Source organism: Heterodontus francisci, chromosome 3 (genome assembly GCF_036365525.1).
Source record: "Heterodontus francisci isolate sHetFra1 chromosome 3, sHetFra1.hap1, whole genome shotgun sequence".
NCBI classification, from domain to species: Eukaryota; Metazoa; Chordata; class Chondrichthyes; order Heterodontiformes; family Heterodontidae; genus Heterodontus; species Heterodontus francisci.
Window position 1 is genome coordinate 118,886,831 of NC_090373.1, and position 19,955 is coordinate 118,906,785.

The 19,955-nt window shown below is 46.0% G+C and overlaps 1 protein-coding gene across 6 annotated transcripts in view; it reads right to left on the bottom strand.

Annotated features, from left to right (window-relative positions):
• Nucleotides 1–19,955, bottom strand: part of LOC137352748 (cytosolic carboxypeptidase 2-like) — a 276,792-nt gene that overhangs the window by 8,186 nt on the left and 248,651 nt on the right. For 5 of the 6 annotated variants that reach the window (XM_068018533.1, XM_068018561.1, XM_068018522.1 and 2 more), the window contains 4 exons: nt 19,652–19,799; nt 18,993–19,106; nt 9,504–9,557; nt 8,620–8,779 (listed from right to left, as the gene is read on the bottom strand). In XM_068018533.1, coding sequence (XP_067874634.1) covers nt 8,620–8,779; nt 9,504–9,557; nt 18,993–19,106; nt 19,652–19,799 — 476 coding nt within the window. The remainder of the gene's footprint in view (nt 1–8,619; nt 8,780–9,503; nt 9,558–18,992; nt 19,107–19,651; nt 19,800–19,955) is intronic. The other variant, XM_068018542.1, reaches the window with a different exon arrangement.

Below are 19,955 nucleotides of genomic sequence, written 5' to 3' on the forward strand. Positions count from 1 at the left end.
GGAGACCCGTACGCCACATTTGCCGCTGTCACTCAATTAGAATCTCTGTACGCCTTGGACGATGCAGAGGAAGTGAAACTGCTTGGCATGAGCATAGGTTCCATCCTATTTTCGGCCATATCACAAGATAAACAACAAGGGGAGGGCACTCCAGACCAGATCAGGCCAGCTATTCTAAATGCAGCTGGCCTCAACAGAGGAGACCCTGCTGCTTGTTTGAGACAGTGCCAGCAGGGCCCAAATGAACATCCCATGGCATTTGCCAATCACCTGTGGAATAATTTTGATAGGGTATACGGGCCTGGCCTGGTAAGGACAAATCTGCCCATTCAAAAGCAAAGCACATGGAAGTGTACTATCATAGCCCATGCGAATGAAACATACCAAGATGCATGTGATGGGTTCGACCCAAAGGACGCTGGCCACACTGAGGCTCGGGTCCAACTCAAGATGACTAGAGCTTGGGAAAAGGTGATGGAAAAGGAAAATAAAAAGCAAGAGGAGAAAACAAAACAAACAAAAGGGAAGGTTAGTGCAGTCCAAAACTAGCAAGGGGTAGCCTGGAGGAATGGAGGGAGAAACAGAGGTCAGGGAAGAAGGGTTGGGCGTCACCACAGTCCTCACAATAGCCCTCCCCCTCCATATGGGGATAGAGGGGGAAATTGGGGACAGAGTGACGGAACTAATGCCCCAGGCGACCGGTGCTACAACTGTGGTAGGCCGGGGCACTTTGCCAGGGATTGCAGAGCCCCACGAAGGGCTAATTGTGAGGCACCCCGTCCGAGACAAGACCTTCCCCTTGAGGGCCCAGGAGATCGGGGCCCCCAGCCAGTGGCGTCCCTCCATCCGGCGGACGACTACTGATGGTGCCAGGCCTCAGCAAAGTGGGTGTGCCGGGGGAATGGGACAACTTCAAGAGGCCGGTAGTCCAATGCAGGGTTAGAGGCCACCTTGCAATGTTTTGGTGGGACACCAGAGGGTCCAGAACCATCCTAAACAGACATAGAAACATGGAAAATATGAGCAGGAATAGGCCATTTGCCCTTCAAGCCTGCTCCACCATTCATTATGATCATGGCTGATCATCCAACTCAGTAACCTGTTCCTGCTTTCACCCCATATCCTTTGATCCCTTTTACCCCAAGAGCTATATCTAACTCCTTCTTGAAAACATACAATGTTTTGGCCTCAACTGCTTTCTGTTGTAGCCAATTCCACAGGCTCACCACTCTCTGGGTAAAGTAATTTCTCCTCATCTCAGTCTTGAAAGGTTTACCCCGTATCCCTAGACTATGACACCTGGTTCTGGACTCCCCCCACCATCGGGAACATCCTGCATCAACCCTGTCAAGTCCTGTTAGAATTTTATAGGTTTCATGATACTGATCCGTCAGGGCGCACCCCCGAACAGATTGTTTTAAACGTGTTCACTGGTCATGCTCAGACCTCTCCAAACCTTTAGATTTTGAAATGGGGGAAGTAAGATTTAAACATCAATGCATTATTATGAAATTGGGGAGAGACGATGACCACATTCTGGGGATAGATCTGATGAAGGTGCAAGGCCTGCTATTTGATCCGGTAAACTGTTGCATCTGGAAAGTGAGGAAGGGCTGCCCCATCAACATACCCACAGGGCAGTACGCAGACCGGATAAATGCTATGGCCGAACTCTGGATGAAACTGGAGGAAATGACATCTGACATAGTTGTACATGGGCTGCTAAGACGGCACGATGGAACTTTTGCCAGTCATAAACACGCATGTGGGAGAATTGCAGGGCCAGTCTTGATAGAGGGCCCAGATCCTAAACCCCAGAAACAGTACGGCTTCCCTAAGGAAGGCAAGGCCGAGATAGAGAAGGTTACTAACAGCTCGTTGCGGCAAGGTGTATTAAGACCAATTGCGTCAACCAGCAATTCTCCCATTTGGCCAGTTAAAAAGCCGGACGGTTCCTGGAGATTAACCATTTATTACTGAGAATTGAATAAAGTAACACCGCTTACCGTTCCCACAGTAGCTACTAGCCCAGAAACCTTGATGTCGCAACTACCTGCTGCTAAGTACTTTACAGTGCTTGACATAAGTAATGGATTTTGGTCGATCCGCCTGGTAAACGAGTGTCAATACAAATTTTCCTTCACATTTAAAGGATAGCAGTTTACCTCAGGGCTTTCACAATAGGCCATCTATCTTTCACCAGCGGCTGGCCAAGGCTCTGCGGCACTTCTCGCACCCAGAATGCTTGGTTCAGTATGTTGATGATTTGCTACTACAAACAGAAACCCGAGTGCAGCACATACAGCTCTTGGAGGAACTGCTGTAATTCTTAGGGGTTAACCGACTGAAACTCAATCCAAAGAAGGCACAAATAATGAGGGAAAGGGTATCCTATTTAGGGATCGTTATTAGTCAGGGAAAACATGAGATTGAAAATAAATGTCAAAAAACAATTGCAAAATTGCCTATCCCGACTGATGTTAAAGGGCTGAGATCATTTTTGGGCCTGGTTTCCTCATACCATCAGGCCCAGGTGATGGCCTATGCCATCCCATTTGGTGCGGAGGGTGCCTAGGACCTTTTTTTCCTTCTGGGTGGGGTCCGTAGGACTAGCCTGTCAAAAAGCCCATTCAAATCCCAATCCTTCCCTTCCATGTCTCTGGACAAATCTCCCAAAGGGGGTTGGGATGAGGGTGGTCTCGGTTGTTTCAGTCTTACAACCGGACTGGTTACTACAGGCAGTGGTAGAGGTGGGGTGCTATTTTAGGTGCCGGCACCAGGAGGAGTGGAGGATCTTCCTCCAAGGCATCTATGGCCACGTGTAAGGACAGTTTGATACAGTACTTGGAGAGGTACGAGAATGAGATTGAGCCTTTGCCTACCAACTTGACTTGCAGGTTGATAGGTAAATTGGCCATTATAAATTGCCCCTAGTATAGGTAGGTGGTAGGGGAATATAGGGACAGGTGAGGATGTGGTAGGAATATGGGATTAGTGTAGGATTAGTATACATGGATGGTTAATGGTCAGCACAGACTCGGTGGGCCGAAGGGCCTGTTTCAGTGCTGTATCTCTAAATCGAATCTAAAATCGAATCTAAACGTGAACGGGACAGATTGAATATCATCGTACAGTTCTTCTTTGAAATAGTGCAACACTCACGAGGCGTATAGAAGGAGATAGACCCGGTAAAGGTCACCACTTGGTGGGGTGACCTGCGGGACTGGGGGATCAATGTCCAACTGCACCCATGGTTCTGAATCATATCCCATGTGATAATGTTAATCTTTAGTATAATGGTAGTGGTTGCATTAGTTTTGATATGGTATCTGAAATGATTGATTAAGAATTTTCAAATGAGAATTGCTATAACCAATGCTTATATTCCCTTGCGGAAATGAGAAATAGTATAGTGTGAGGAAGTATGAGAGTGATCTAAAAAAGTAAATCTAATGGATCAAAGGGGGGACTGTTAAGAGTGTATCTCGACATAAAGCTTATCTATTTTACCTAGCCAGCTTTGCAATGAATTATTAACGTAGTTTAGAATGTTCTAGTGGGTTAACAGGTTTAAAGAAAGGTGATCATTGAATCAGGAGACGGTTGGTCGCACAAGAGGAAGTCGGGGTCATTTTGGACAGAGGAGACAAGTCACGACAAGTCACGTAGACAAGGGTATAAAGGTTGGACTCTCAGGACGATCGTGAGTGAGAACCCTGGGGACCAACACTCGAACGAAGAACCCTGAGTCAGGGATTCAGTAACAGAACCGACTAGTCTGAGACTAATCACCTTGGCTAGACACGGGCAATGTGTATATGAATTGTGAGGTTTGCGTATTCTTTGTAACTGGTTTCTTATGTGACTTATTAATAAAATATATTGTACTCGCTATCGGTGTCTGTAACATTTGCTGCTGTTACCCTGTTGGCTCGACGCTGTCGACCAGGAGTTGGACAACAATCCTATATTGCAAGGCCTGTGTGGATGGAGACGAAATGTCTGCTCATCCCGGCAAGAACCAAGACCCAGGAAGTTTAAGGGAACTGCTTGTTCTTTTTCTTTTAGCAAGAAGAAATACTGCTACTATGCTTGAATCACTGAGTGACTGTCCTGTGTCAAGTCCCTCCCCATCTGTGGTTTTTAAGCTAGTGTTTTCTCTGTAGCAGCAAGGAAAAACATCTGGACTTTTCTACCTGCAGACCCAAGTGGGGGTCCTTCCTCTCTCTCTCTCTCTTTCTCTCCTTTTCAGCTTGCAAGCTTCAAATCCTGCCTGTTAACTGACCACCTTTTCATACTCCAGCTACAATCAGAAAGTCTTTCGGAGGAAATCATCCACATCGCTGTCTCCAAGAGCCCCACCAAATCAGTCATCTATCTCTTCAAACTAAAAGCTTCAAAGCCACCGAATTCAGCAAGAAGCCAGCCGAATCACCAAACTCCAAAGACTGTATACCCTTTTCTTTTCTATGGGCTTACACCTGACCAACCTACCTTTCCCCATTCTGTAAGCTATTTGGGTGTGTGAATCTCTAGTGTGTGCGTGCGTGTGAAAGTTGGAGCATAGTTTACTATTTTAATTAATTCAGTTTAAGTTCAATAAAGTTAACCTCTTTCTTTGTTTAATGCAAAAAAACCTGTCCATTTGGTTCTTGATATGATCAAAGCAAGAAAATAATCAAACACCCACTGAATTGGCCAGTACATCCACTTAAAAAAAAAATTAAACCTGTTGTGGTCAAACAAGGAGAGGGAAAAGAGGGAAGCACTTTGATCATCACCTGACCATAACAAGATATTCAACAAGTTTTAAGTATACTAAGTAAGAAACACAAAGTCAATAAAATGACAATTCTAACAATTGAAAAATTGCTAGAGATAATTGCAGAGATATGTTTCTCTTTGCAAGATTGTAAAGAAACAGCTCTCTGTTTTCCACATCAATCTTGGAGAAATCACATCACTGCTAGGTCACCAGCTGCATTATTTTCTAGTAGCAGCAGTGAAATGTGATATTCTCGGGTCTTGAATGAGGTTTAGCCAAATTTGGTATAGGTTATGAGGTAAAGACAGAGAGACTAAGACTGCAGCAGCTGAACATAAAGGCTTCTCTTTTTATACTGTCTTAGTTTCACTTTTGCTTTGCTAGCATGTGTTTTTTTTTATTCATTCGTGCGATGCAGGCATTGCTGGCTAGGACAGCATTTATTTCGCATCCTTAATTGCCCTTGAGAAGGTGGTGGTGTGCTAGATTCTTAAACTGCTGCAGTCCATGTGGGGTAGGTACACCCACAGTGCTGTTAGGAAGGGAGTTCCAGGATTTTGACCCAGCAACAGTGTATGTTCTACACCAGCCTCTAGAGTGCACAATGTACAATGCAATTGCAATTTCAAAAAACTACAACACTACACGAGAAGACAAGCATCCAATCAGGAAAGTCAAAATTAATTTTAGTAAGTGGGGGGCCAGGGGGTTGGAGCTATAGAAATTTTCTTTAAGTGCTGTTTCAGCTAAGGTAATGACAGAGCAGTGCAAAGGGCCCATATATGGTGTGGTATCGTTGGTTGGCATCCTTCCATCTACGAAAGATGGCAAACAATCCATTTTGGTGGGGTGTCTTCTCATGGTGCACCTTTGCTGTTAGCTGTGAAGGCCAATCCTTGAGAGCCAGGTTCTGCCACAAGTGCTGCACGTGAAGTTGCCAAGTGGTGCTGTGAATTGTTGTTTTGACATTGGTGTCTGTTGCCAAGCTGCTGTAGCAACTGGTCATCGTAGTGGTGCTCACCAGTCCACAGGATGTGTTGCCATTTCCCTTTTTCGCCAGTTTGTGACTCCCTGGTGCAATAGTCAACATTTAAGGCCTTCATGTCACCCTTGCAAACATCCTTGAAGTGGAGTTTTGGGTGCCCCGCTGGTTGTCTGGCCCTGGCTACCTCACCATACAGAGGTCTTTGGGTATGCGACCGTCTTCCATCCTGCGGACATGTCCAATCCACCAAAGCCAACTCTGTTTGATTAGTGCTAACACACTTGGGAGCTCTGCCTTTGCAAGGACTGCTGCATCTGTGATTTTGGCCTGCCAGAATATACCCATAATGCACCACAGACAGCGAAGATGGAAATTATTGAGCTTCTTTTCCTGGTAGTTGTAAGTCACCCATGTTTCACAGCCATATAGCAAGGTTCTGAGAACACCGGCCTAATAAACCATCAGCTTGGTCCTAAGGGTCAGCTTAGTGCTTTCTCATGCACATTTCTCAAATCGGCCAAAGGTGGTAGCCGCTTTCCCCATGCATGTATCAACCTCTGTATCAAGGACAGGCTGTCTGTCACCATGGACCCAAGGGAGCAGGATTTGCTAACAACCTCCAGTGGGGTGTTATTTAGTGTGATCGGGTGGAGATGCAACACCTTGTCCCATGACCATGGTTTTCTTGGTGCTTATAGTGAAGGAGAACAAGTTATAGGCATGGGAGAGACAGTCCATGAGTCTTTGTAGTGAGTTTCCATGTGAACGACTGGCGCAACATCAGCATAGAGGAGTTCTCTGATCAGGACACAATGTGTTTTTGTCTTCGCTTTCAGTCTTGATAGATTGTAGAGCTTGCCATCTGACTGAGTGTGCAAGTAGACTCCTTCCATATTCCTGGGATGACAGGGTTATCTTATGATGAAAGGTTGGAGAGAATGGGTCTGTATTCATTGGAGTTTAGGAGAATGAGAGATGATCTTATTGAAACAAATAAGATCCTGAGGGGACTTAACAGGATGGATGTTGAAAGGATGTTTCCCCTTGTGGGAGAGACAAAAACTAGGGGTCACAGTTTAAAAATAAGGGGTCTCCCATTTAAGACTGAGATGAGTAGGAATTTTATCTCTGAGGGACTGGATTCTGTGGAGCTGTTGTCCCCAGACAGCGGTGGAGGCAGGGTCATCGAATGTTTTAAAGGCAGAGGTGGACAGATTCTTGACAAACAAGGGAGTCAAAGAGCTGGATTTTACTTCGGGCAGACGGGAGCTGTCCACTGACGTAAAAGTCGGTGGCGAACCCGCTTCCACCTGGTCTCGGGATCTGTCCCGCATTTTACGGGTCCCCTGGCTTAAATAATTCTGAGGCAGGACTTCCACCCGCTTGAACGGTGGCCACTGCTGGGACTGCAGCCCAGCCGAGGACATGGAGCCAGGACTACAGGTAAGTTAGGGGCCCCCTCGACATAAAATGCATAAAAGGGGCCTAGGGTATAAAGGCCACCAATAGCCTACTCCTGCTCCTAGACCGTATGTTCGTACCTATGTTCGAACATATATCTGAAGGGAAGGTGAAGGTCAGCAGCATGGAAAAGATAATGCCAAACAGAGTGGGGGCTAGAATACAACCCTGTTTCATTCCATTCAGAAATAGTTTAAGTCACTTGTGCCATAATCTCCTGGAAAATCTGCATTCGAAAAATGATGTTGATTAATATCTCGTAGATGCATTGCTACGGTGCAAGTTTTCAGGATAATCTGGGCCAATATTGTACCAATGTTGCAGTAATATTAAGTTCCTACGGAAGGCAATCTTGAGTTTATAGAAATCTGTCTATTTGCCTATTTTACTATCCAAAAACAGAGGCAAATTCCACTAAAGGTAATTTTTGACATGTTTTTTATATGTACATGAATATGTTTCTTAATTTTCAGTTTTTATTTTCTTTGAATTTTTAAAAATTACTCAACTGTGAAAGAACCTATACAGATCCAAGTGAAAATTAAGGGAAAGGAAGGAATATAACAATTTTGGGGGGGGGTGAAAACTGGAGGAAAATTCTATGTTGCAAAAACAACTGAACAAAACCTTTGGCATTTATTCGTGTGCAGCTTTATTCCCTTTGTGTATAATAAATACATGTTAATTGGCCTTATTTCATAAGTTACAATGAATGGAAATCGAAATGACAGGTGCATGTGAAGTTGCAGGCGCCTTCATGCGACATGAAAATATTATCAGGAAGGAAAGAAAACCAATCGATCATGCTCCACCTTCGAATGTATCTTTCATAGTGGCAGCACAGTGGTGCAGTGGTTAGCACTGCAGCCTCACAGCTCCAGGGACCCGGGTTCGATTCTGGGTACTGCCTGTGTGGAGTTTGCAAGTTCTTCCTGTGACTGCGTGGGTTTTTGCCGGGTGCTCTGGTTTCCTCCCACTGCCAAAGACTTACAGGTGATAGGTAAATTGGTTGTTGTAAATTGCCCCTAGTGTAGGTAGGAGATATGGAATTACTGTAGGGTTAGTATAAATGGGTGTTTGTTGGTTGGCATAGACTCGGTGGGCCGAAGGGCCTGTTTCAGTGCTGTATAATAAAAAAAAAATTACAAATGGCAACTTTTTCTGTAAGCGAGCTGTTCACTTTTCAGCAGAAATTAATGGGAGGCAATCAAGACCAAGATGTTTGATTATTTTCTCTCTCTATTCCGGAGGAACTAAGGCCAACACTACTAGTTCCACTGCTGCACTTAGATCCGTTAACTCAGCACAGACCAGAGATTAACCTGGGATTACCCTAGTCTGTATGCCAGTGCATTTAGGTCATCTAGAAACAGTCTAACGTACGCTTGCTGCCCCATTTTCTCCTTACCAATGTTCCTGTAGTTGCTCTCGCATTGTGAAAATATTGGTTCTCTCTTACTTCCCGTTGCACATCTATTCAATCCTTCATTACTCTGGTGGTCAGTGCAGAAGAAAAATATCTGATTCCTAACTGGGATATGACTGAAACCTTCATTCTTTTTCAGTAACTGAAAGAAAAACTACACAATTAGTTTTCAGTTGATTGTCCTTAAATTAGACGATTACCCTTTTTAAAAGAAAAATCTCATCAAGAAATTTGATTAGCTTTAGTATTTTTTAGTTTTATTCCATGTCAGTTGCTTGCCTTTAACTATTTTAATTTAAATAGTAAGTACTAAAGACACCAACAGACAAACTCACTGGAAGAAGTTAACAGTGGCAGTAGGATACTGAGGGATCTAATATAGCAAACGCAAAAAAATCACAGGACCACCCCAGGTTAATGGCAAGTTAATTGAATTTAATCTAGCTCCTTCTAACTCATTAATGCTTCAAACACAGTACACCTATAATTTTTTCTTATCTCAACCGTGGTGTCAGGAAGATCTACAGCACGAAGATGGAGCTCATATGAAAAAAATGGCAAATCTGAGGTTAATCCCAGAACACACTCAGATACCTTGCAGTGTGACACTGACTAAGACTTGTGAGCACCTCCTTCATGGATAGGAATAGTTGAGTGACAATTGTGAACCAATAAGTAAATAACTTAAAGCTGGAGTTTAAAAAGTGCTTTGAAAAATAGGACTCAAAAGGTTCACTCTTTTTGGGCTAGTATAAAATTTTCACAGCCATTGTCACCTAAGGGCACAGCTTTACTGAGTGTAACATATTAAAATTTGGAAAATTCTTTAATTAATATGAGGCTTGTATCACGCGGGAGATACTTACATGAGAATTTGATTGTTCTTGCAATTTCTCAGCATTTTCCACTTCTTTTACTCGCTGTAAAATATCAGTTGTTTAGGCATTAAGTAAGAATATAAAGAAGCTCGGAATAAGTAAAGGTCATTAGGCACATCAAGTCTGTTCCTTTCACAGAGCATGAAATTCTATGGATCTGACCTGTTTAATCTCTCGAAGAAAAGTTCCACAAAGTTTCTCTCTTCAGGTAAATCAGATGGAAGTCCAAAATATTTTTATATTTTAGTGCTTCTCAAACTGGGGTCTGCGGATACCTGGGGGTCCTTAAAGACTTTCCAGGGGGTCCACAAAATATTGGAGCAGTATGTGAATAAGTGGTGACAAGAGACGGGAACAGAGGCTGGCTCCACTTTTAAAAGGCTCCAGCCCTGCAGACAATTCAACAAAGTGCAGAGTTGCTCCCTTCCCCACTTCCCTATGAACAAAGTGCAGAGTTCACCCCTCCCCCTCACCCATCAGAGTGCAGAGTTCACCCTTTCCCCACCTTGGTGGCACCGGACGGGTAAGTGAAGGAGCGTGAGTGCTGCTCGTTGCACTGAGGATTGGGAACTGAAGGTAAGATCGCTGAGGTTTATATTTTCATTCATGCAAATGTATTACTTAACTATGCTAAGTTGGCTCCTTTCACAGTACACCAGAAGGGTTGCCACAGAGCTTCCCCGCCACCGGGAAGATTGGGCCCAACAATCCCGGCGTTGGATTCTGTGGCGGCTGCTGCCACTCCGATTCTCCAACAACGCCCCCCCCCCCCACAACTCCGCCATGGAACCCAACGTCAGGCTGGGAACAAAATCCAGCCCATGCAGTACAGAGTGGGCTCGCTGTCTCATCTCACATGGAGGAGCGCTGACAGTGGCAAGGAGATTGCCAGGTATACTGCAGTAGAGTGGCTGGTAGTAGCGCCAGATGAGTTCAGCCTTGTACAAGAGTGGGGAGTTTTAAAAAATATTTAATTGCATACAACTTAAAGAACGTGCACTAAAATACATGTACAGCCAGGTATTGTGAGTATTATGTAGTATTATAATTTAGACAATCTATCTAATCTTTGCATCACACATGATTGGTTAGCTTCCTTGGTGCAGTCAGCTCACAAATCATCATGCTTCAAACAGCAATTAACAAACTCTGTCCTTATAACCCTGAATCCCATTTTAACCTAATTCATTTAAAGGAGTTAAATATTTAAAGAATACAACTTCTGTTCTGTAACTCTCTCTTTGTTAGAACATGCATCCAAATGAAAACAATAGAGGAACTCTTGTCACATAATAGTGTAACACCCAAACTGTAATGACTGACCAGTTTACTTTCACAGCCTATGATTAGAGACATAAATCATAGAGAACACACTTTTCTGTACAAGAATCCAGGTTCAATATAGAAGATTGAGTGTGCACTTCTCTTTAAAATAACATAATTGAGCCACAAGTTTCATCCTTACCACTCTCTCCTCATTAGTCCTAAAACTAACATCACAAGACACATCAGACAGCAAAAAGTTCAAAAGTAGCATTAAAGGGAGGAGGAAACAGAATATAGTGAGACTTTGACATGACTGTTCATGGCCGGAATTTTAAAGTGGGCGGACGGGAGCCGGACTCCAACGTAAATGTTGGTGACAACCCCGCTTCCACCCAGCCTTGGGATCCGTCCCGTATTTTACGAATCCCCAGGCTTTAATTGGCCCAAGGCGGGACTTCCACCCACTTGAGGGAGGAGGTCTGGCCTCAGTGAGCTGCCGGCTAATCAGCGGCCGGCAGCTCTTAGTCTCAGCAGCGCCACCGGGAGCGGTGGCCACTGCTGGGACTGCAGCCCAGCTGACACCATGGACCTGAGAGTGTGGGTAAGTTTGGGTTGCCTTACCAGGGGGATCGGTCATGGCAGGAGGAGTCAGTCCCGTCCCGCGGTGATCCGAGCTCCGCCACCGATTCTCTTACCTGGCAGGGAAGAAACCATTATCAGTGCCCTTTGATCCTGTCCTGGGTATGCTTTGAGTAAAATGGCTGTAACCAATCTTCGAGCTTCAGGCCAGGGAGTGCGTAACACCATTCGGGTGGTGGTAAAGGACAAGGAAGGATATGCACCAGTTGATCGTCCCTTCTTCATCAAGAAAATCATCATCGATTGTTGTGGATTCCAAGCTACGGACATCTTCTAAAATAAAAGCAAAATACTGCGGATGCTGGAAATCCGGAAAAAAAACAAGAAATGCTGGAACCACTCAGCAGGTCTGGTGGAAAGAGAAGGGTCATTGACCTGAAACGTTAACTCTGCTTCTCGTTCCACAGATGCTGCCAGACCTGCTGAGTGGTTCCAGCATTTCTTGTTTTTATTATGGACATCTTCTGCCTGCAGGACATCCCCAGCAGTGGATATTTCGACGTGACGTTTAAGAATGTGGCAGGATGCATCAAGTTCCTGAAGGTGTTCAAGGAGAAAGGGAACCAGGCGCCGCTGTCCATCCTCAAAGCGGAGCCACTCTTCACGCTGCTGTCACAACGTGACCGGGTGGTGACAATTCACCTCTATAATCCCCGTGTTCCCGTTGTGGATGTACTCATCTTTCTCGCCAGGTGCGTCGAGGTGGCCGGCAGCAGCACTGATGTCAAGGATCCATTTGGGATTTGGACCAGCAAGCGGCAGGTCAAGGTGACTTTGAAGGTCGATGCCAATGGAGCCATCATCCACCTTCCCTCCAGCTTCGCTATCGGGGGAAGTCGAGGCTTCTTGGTCTACGCTGGGCAGCCCAGGGTTTGTCACACCTGTGGTAAATCTGGTCACGTGGCAGCTAACTGCAGCACGGTTTTCTGCAAAAACTGCAAGAAGGAAGGCCATCAGACCAAGGACTGTAAGCAGAGTAAGTGTTGCAACTTGTGCGGTGCGGCAGGCCACCTCTACAAAACCTGCCCCATACGCTGCCTCAGTTGTGCTCAGGTGGCAAGGTCCAAGAAAAGGCCGGGAGAAGGAACAATGAATGCGTCTGGTGCTGGAAAAGAAACAAGCAACCCTGTCCGCAGCGAGGAAAGTCTACCTGAGAAGGAGAAGAAAGGGGAGGCAGCTGAAACCAGCGACCCAGCACCCACACTGTGCCCGGAAACCCCTCTCCACAGACAGAATCAATGGAGGAGGAGGCAACAGATGGACAAACAGGTCAGTGGCAAGTGGTACAAAGGAAAACCGCAAAGAAAAAACCTCCAAAGGCGGAACAGGCCACCACCCAAACCAGTGGCAAGAGGAGGCTACAGTCTGAGACAGACTACAGCAGCTCCTCCTCACTAGACGAGGAAGTGCCGGAATGACGGCACCTGCAAAAGAGGCGGCAGAACTCAAAGGAGCTGGAAAATAAAGCCCCCCAGCCCCTGGGCACTGGAAGCTGTGATGGACCCAGTGCGCCCCAAACCCAAAGCGCCAAACCTAGCGACATGCCCAGCACATCCCAGCTCTGGGACACCGAGAGCAACGACACGTCTGGCGCACTCCAGCTCCGGGAAGCCGGGAGCAGTGATGTTTTTGAGGAGGAACAGAGGGGAACAGCAGAGGACAACCCAATCCTTGCTGCCTACAAGACCCCCCCCCCCGATGTCACCCAGCAGAACAAACCCTGCATGAAAAACCAGGAGGGGTTTCTGAACCCAACGATCATGAAACAGCTTGTGTACACTATGGTTATGCAGGAACATCCCGAAGGACTGGGACTAGCAAGGACAAATGGTATGGGAAGCAACAACTAACTTAAAAAAATGGGTATAAGGATAGCTTCAATTAATGTGCATAGCATTAAATCCACTACGCGTTGTGTTTCAACCTTGGATTACCTCGCCATGGTCAAAGCCGACCTACTGTTTCTGCAGGAGTGTGAAATACCACACCTCAGCACCTACAGGCAATGGTTGCGATTGTGGTCCCACGGGCTATCGATCTGGTCAGGGGGTAATGATTCTCGTTCCTCCGGCCTGGGATTTTGCTGTGGGGAGGTAACTTCACCATCTCCGAAGTTAAGTAGGTGGTGGGTGGTCACCTCCTCATAGCAGATGTAATGTACAACATTGCTCCGCTCCAGTTGATCAACGTGTAGGCCCCGGTTCAATGCAGCGAGCGGCTGACCGACTTCCAGCAGCTCCCACTGCTGCTGGCGACATCCAGGCCGGTCTTTCTAGGCGGTGACTTCAACTGCATCATCAATGCAGCTGGACGATCCGGCAGAGATGACAGCAAACTGGACGCTACGTCCAGATTCCTAATGGAAACAGTAAAAGATGCCAAACTGCACGACGTCTTCAGCAAACCTGCAGACGGAGCACAGCATAGATACACCTGGTCAAGAACAGACGGGTCTGCCCGTTCCAGGATTGACTTCCAGTTTGTGTCCTGTGCTGTGACGGTCAGATCCACCGACATCAAGCCGGTGTTCTTGTCCGACCACTGCCTCTTACTGGCTGACTGTCACTTACAGGATGACCAGCAGGTTGGCAGAGGGATATGGAAGCTCAATGCTACACTGCTGACCCCAGAGAACGTTGAGGAACTCAAAAGGGATTACAAAGGTTGGAGGACCGTGAAACCCCTCTTTGAGTCTCCAGTTCACTGGTGGGAGGTGATCAAGGAGAACATCAAGAGGTTCTTTATCTTCAAAGGTGTTCAGAGGGCGAGAGAGAGACAGAGAGAAATGTTCCAACTCCAGAAAAGTATGCAAAATCTGCTCCAGCTGCAGTCGATGGGGGTCGAGGTCAAGGAGGACCTCCATGAGATGAAGAGTCAGCAGGCCTCACTCTTTGCCATGGAGCCCTCCAAGATCATCTTCCGTCCAGAGTCCGCTCCATTGAGCAGGATGAGATGTGTTCACATTACTTCTTCCAAAAGGTACACTCAGAGAGCTCTGAAGGAAGAGGATGGCTCGTTAACGTCTTCGCAGTCCGACATACTAAGGATCAGCAAATCCTTTTATGCTGGGCTGTATGATGCGAAGCCCACAGACAGCAGAGCCTCCCAGTCCTTCCTGTCATCTATCACAGAGGTCTTAGATGACAGCATGAGAGAGAGGCTGGACAAACCGCTAACTCTGGATGAGCTGACAAACGCCGTCAGGTCCTTTAAGACGAGTATAACTCCCAGAAGCAATGGCTTACCAGTTGAGTTGTATTCGGCCCTGTGGGACTGGATCGGCCCGGACCTGCTGGAAGTATACGAGAATACGCTTCTGGCTGGCAGCACATCAGAATCTATGAGGAAATGCACCATCACCCTCATCTACAAGCGGAAGGGGGAGAGGGCAGAAATCAGAAATTGGCGGCCCATCTCACTGCTTAATGTTGACTACAAGATTCTGTCAAAAGTCATAGCCAGTTGAGTCAAGTCTACTCTGAAGTTGGTGATTCACCCTGATCAGACCTGTACTGTACCCGGCAGGAAGATCTCTGATAGTCTCGTGCTACTCAGGGATACGATCGCCTATGTGCGGGACAGGAGGGTGGACACCTGCCTCATCAGCCTGGACCAGGAGAAGGCTTTTGACAGGATATCGCACACCTACATAATGGAGGTGCTTTCCAAAATGGGGTTTGGGGAGGGAATCTGCAACTGGATCAAACTGCTCTACACAAACATCAGTAGCGCAGTCTCAATCAATGGGTGGGAATCAGAAAGTTTCCCGATCCACTCTGGAGTCAGACAGGGCTGTCCTCTCTCCCCTGTCTTGTTTGTTTGCTGCATTGAACCCTTTGCTGAGTCTATTAGGAAGGATGTGAGCATAAGAGGGGTGACAATCCCAGGCAGTGGAGGCACTCAGGTAAAAGCCTCCCTGTACATGGATGACGTCGCCGTCCTCCGCTCGGATCCACTGTCTGTGCGCAGACTGATGAGCATCTGCGACCAGTTCGAACTAGCCTCGGGAGCCAAAGTAAACCACGGCAAGAGCGAGGCCATGTTCTTTGGGAACTGGGCTGACCGATCCTTTGTCCCCTTCACCGTCAGGTCAGACTACCTGATGGTGCTGGGGATATGGTTTGGAAAGGCCAAGGCGTGCACCAAAACTTGGAAGGAGCAAGTAGCCTGGGTACAACATAAGCTGAGCATGTGGGAGCAGCGATCTCTCTCCATTATGGGTAAGCACCTGGTCATCAGGTGCGAGGCGTTCATGTTGTTGCTGTACGTGGCGCAGGTCTGGCCCATACCCCACTCCTGCGCTGTCGCGGTCACCTGAGCCATTTTCCGCTTCATCTGGGGATCCAAAATGGACCGGGTCTGGAGGGACACGATGTTCAAATCTCTGGATAAGGGCGGGAACAATGTACCCAACATCTCCCTCATCCTGATGACTACCTTTGTGTGCGGCTGCATCAAGCTGTGTGTAGACCTCCAGTACGCAAACTCCAAGTGTCACTACGTGCTAGGGTTCTATCTGTCCCCGGTGTTGCGAAGGAGGGGCCTGGTCACATTGCCGCGGAACACTCCATCCAGTTGGACTGTGCCGTACCACCTATCCTTCGTGGAAAAGTTTCTGTGGAAAAACCCCTTGGACCACCAATCCATCAGGCAGTGGTCTGCACGGAATGTCCTCAAGGCCCTATGGGAAAAGGAGATGGTGGATCCTGTTGGATGGTTCCCCGAGCAGACTGTCAAAGTCATTTGGCGGAATGCCTCATCACCAGAACTTTCAAACAAGCACCAAGATGTAGCTTGGCTGGTGGTGCGAAGGGCCCTCCCCGTCAGATCCTTCATGCACACCCGAAGTCTCGCCCCCTCCGCACAATGCCCCCGCGTTGGCTGTGGTGGGGAAGAGACGGTCGCCCACCACCTTCTGGAATGTGTCTTTGCAAAGCAGGTGTGGAAAGGGATGCAGTGGTTTTTGTCGAGGTTCATCCCAAGCAGTTCTGTGCTCTACGGGCTGTTCCCAGGGACACACACCGAGACAAACATCAACTGCTGCTGGAGGACTATCAATTCGGTGAAAGACGCCCTTTGGTCTGCCCGAAACTTGCTGGTCTTCCAGCGCAAAGAGTTGTTCACGACCGAATGTTGCAGACTGGCACATTCCAAGGACCAGGACTACGTGCTGAGGGACGCACTAAAGCTTGGGGCAGCTGCAGCAAAGGCTCAATGGGAGAAGACCACTGTGTAAGGTCCCCCCACCAAGCTGAACGGAGGGGCTAGATCCATGGGAAACCCCTCGAACTGTATCCGGAAAATATATGTTTGCTGTAAAATGTATATGGCATGTAAAATGAAATGGAAGGGTTGTGAGGCAATTCACTCATGTATTGAAGGAAACTGATCTCCTTTGCACTCTTTGTATTGTTTGATTTGGTGCTGTTTGGAACTGTTTTGTCATGTATTTTTTACAGATTTTTATGTTTATATTTTATGAATAAAGTATATTTTGGAAAGAATAAAAAAAAGGGAGGGAAGAAGGGTGAACTCTGCACTTTGTATATAGGGAAGTGGGGAGGAGGGCTAAACTCTGCACTTTGTTGAATTGTCTACAGGGCTGAAAGCCTTTTAAAAATGGCGACAGCACCTGCTTCTGCATCAGTGACGCCAATGCCATCCTCGACACTTGATTGGGGCAGACGCCCGCTGTGAAAACGTAAATTGGTTGCCTGCTGCAAAATCACAGAGGTGTGGGTCCTGTGGGGGACGGTCGCCACCACTCCCGGCGGCGGGACTACAAAATCCAGCCCAATATTTGTATTCTTGAAACAACAATGAAAGCATCTTTCATGATCTCAGAATGTCTCAAAGCACTTCACAGCCAATAACGTACTTCTGAAGCGTAGTCACTGATGTTGCATAGGAAAATCCATCAGCCAATTTGCACACAGCAAAATCTCACAAATGACAAGGCTGAATCACCAAATAATATGTTTTATTATATAATGTGGGAAAATGTGAGATTATCCACTTTGGCAGGAAGAATAGAAAAGCAAGATAATATTTAAATCAAGAGAGATTACAGAATACTGCAGTACAGCAAGTAATTAGGAAGGAAAATGGAATGTTGGCCTTTATTGCAAGTAGGATGGAATATAAAAGTAGGGAAGTCTTGCTACAACTGTACAGGGCACTGGTGAGACAGCACCTAGAGTACTGCATACAGTTTTGGTCTCCTTATTTAAGGAGGGATGTACTTGCATTGGAAGCAGTTCAGAGAAGGCTCACTAGGCTGATTCCTAGGATGAAGGGGTTATCTTATGAGGAAAGGTTGAGCAGGTTGGACCTAAACTCATTGGAATTTAAAAGAATAAGAGGTGATCTTATTGAAACGTATGCGATTTTGAGGGGGCTTGACAAGGGTAGATGCTGAGATGATGTTTCTCCTTGTGAGGGAATCTAGAACGAGGAGGCATAGTTTCAGAACAAGGTGTCTCCCATTTAAGACAGAGATGAGGAGGAAATTCTTCTCTCAGAGGATTGTGAATCGTTAGAATTCTCTATCCCAGACAGCAGTGGGAGGCTGAGTCATTGAATATATTCAAGGCTGAGAGACAGATTTTTAGTTTAGTTTAGAGATACAGCACTGAAACAGGCCCTTCGGCCCACCGAGTCTGTGCCGACCATCAACCACCCATTTATACTAATCCTACACTAATTCCATATTCCTACCACATCCCCACCTGTCCCTATATTTCCCTACCACCTACCTATACTAGGGGCAATTGCTAATGGCCAATTTACCTATCAACCTGCAAGTCTTTGAACTATAAGGGAGTCAAGGGTTATGGTGGATAGATCAGCCATGTTCTTATTGAATGGCAGAGCCAGCTCAAGGGGCCATATGGTCTTCTCCTGCTCCTATTTCTTATGTAGGTTGGACATGGCACTGTTGCTGTTTGAATAATGCCACAGGATCTTTTACATCAAGCTGAAAGGGCCTTACTGAACATCTCATCTGAAAGAAAGCAACTGTAAAGTATAGCACTGAAGCATCAAACTAGATTATGGACTCAACTGTCTGGAGTATGATTTGAACTCACAGCCTTCAGACTCAGGAGCAGGTGTGGTGCCAGGAGCCATGGCTGACACCTTTCGGAGCAATATTTCCTACTGAATGCCATGGTTAGGTCTAACTGCATGTGGACATGTATTGGCCACTGACAAAATAAAGGGATGCCTTCTGGACCTTCCAGTGACATAGATAGCTGAAGTCAATTTTGTTAAAGTTGACTTATTCTCATCTACTAAAGTCACGTAAAACAATGTTATGGTGCTGGATCAGGAGAAGACACAATGGAATTCACCGGCATATCTTATCTGTTCCTATCCCAAGGCCCTCTATACTGTCCTTCATCATCTTAAAGTTACAAACACATATTTCCACTCGAAATACAAAGTAAAGTTGTGGCATCACATTGTTATTTCTAAACAGTCAACATTTGTTTGTAGAAACAAAGCAAACAAGAGAGAAATTCAGATTCAGCATTTAAAGTACTTCATTCTAATGACAGCTTTGCTCTTTACCTTTGCTGTTCTTTCCATCAGACGTTCCTGAGCAAACATTGGGATTCCTCCATTGCTGCGATTTGCATATTGGTTCACAAATGGTGAATAGCTCTTCAGGGCCACCCGACTTACCTGTAATTTGTCAATTGGCTTGTTTATTTTGCAATAAAATCCTCGATTAGTGTTCAAAGTTATTTCATTTGGCAAGAGAGGTTCAGACAATTGTTTTTTATGGGATCTCAAAAGAATGTGTTTAAAGATATTGGTCTGAAAATCTGTGGCAGCCACATCTTGCCAAAATGTGCCTGCAGCACTGATCTCAACATCTGTGATTAGGGGGAGCTCTGTCTATTTACAGTTAAATGGCAGGCAGCCATGCCACCAGGGATGCATTTCTGGCACCTACCCAGTAGCAGACTGTGGCAATGCTAGCCAGGTCGAGAGGGGGTATTGAATCCTACCCCCACCCCTAGAAAGTACACTCAACTGACACAGTCCGGCAGAAGTTGCTTAATATATTTTGGTAAAATTAATAATATTTGAGAAAAACACATTCCGGTTGAGTAGTTAACAATCAAACGACTTCCCACCAGAGCTACCACTGCCTTGCACCTCAGCAGTTATTTAATTAACTGCAACTTTAAGCGACAAACTCTGTAAAATATGACCGTGTTTACCTGCTTATTTCTGTGCTTGCCCATCTGACGGATGGAGAGGGCAGGGAGAGTTGTCCTGACTTTTGAGGGTCTTTGTATTTTTTTCTTCCTCGTTTTGGAATAAAACGTTACCTCTGATTCAAAGTCACTATTACTGTCTTCACTTGTCCTGAAAAATGTAGATACATTTTCATTCAGATGTTAATCTATTTTAATCAGAAATTTTTGTTATGATGGTATTAACAAGAAGAAAGAGCACTTCTTGCTTTTATTTCAGATCAGTAAAGGGCCTCCTGAACAGTGCCATCTGGTGACAAAATGTTAG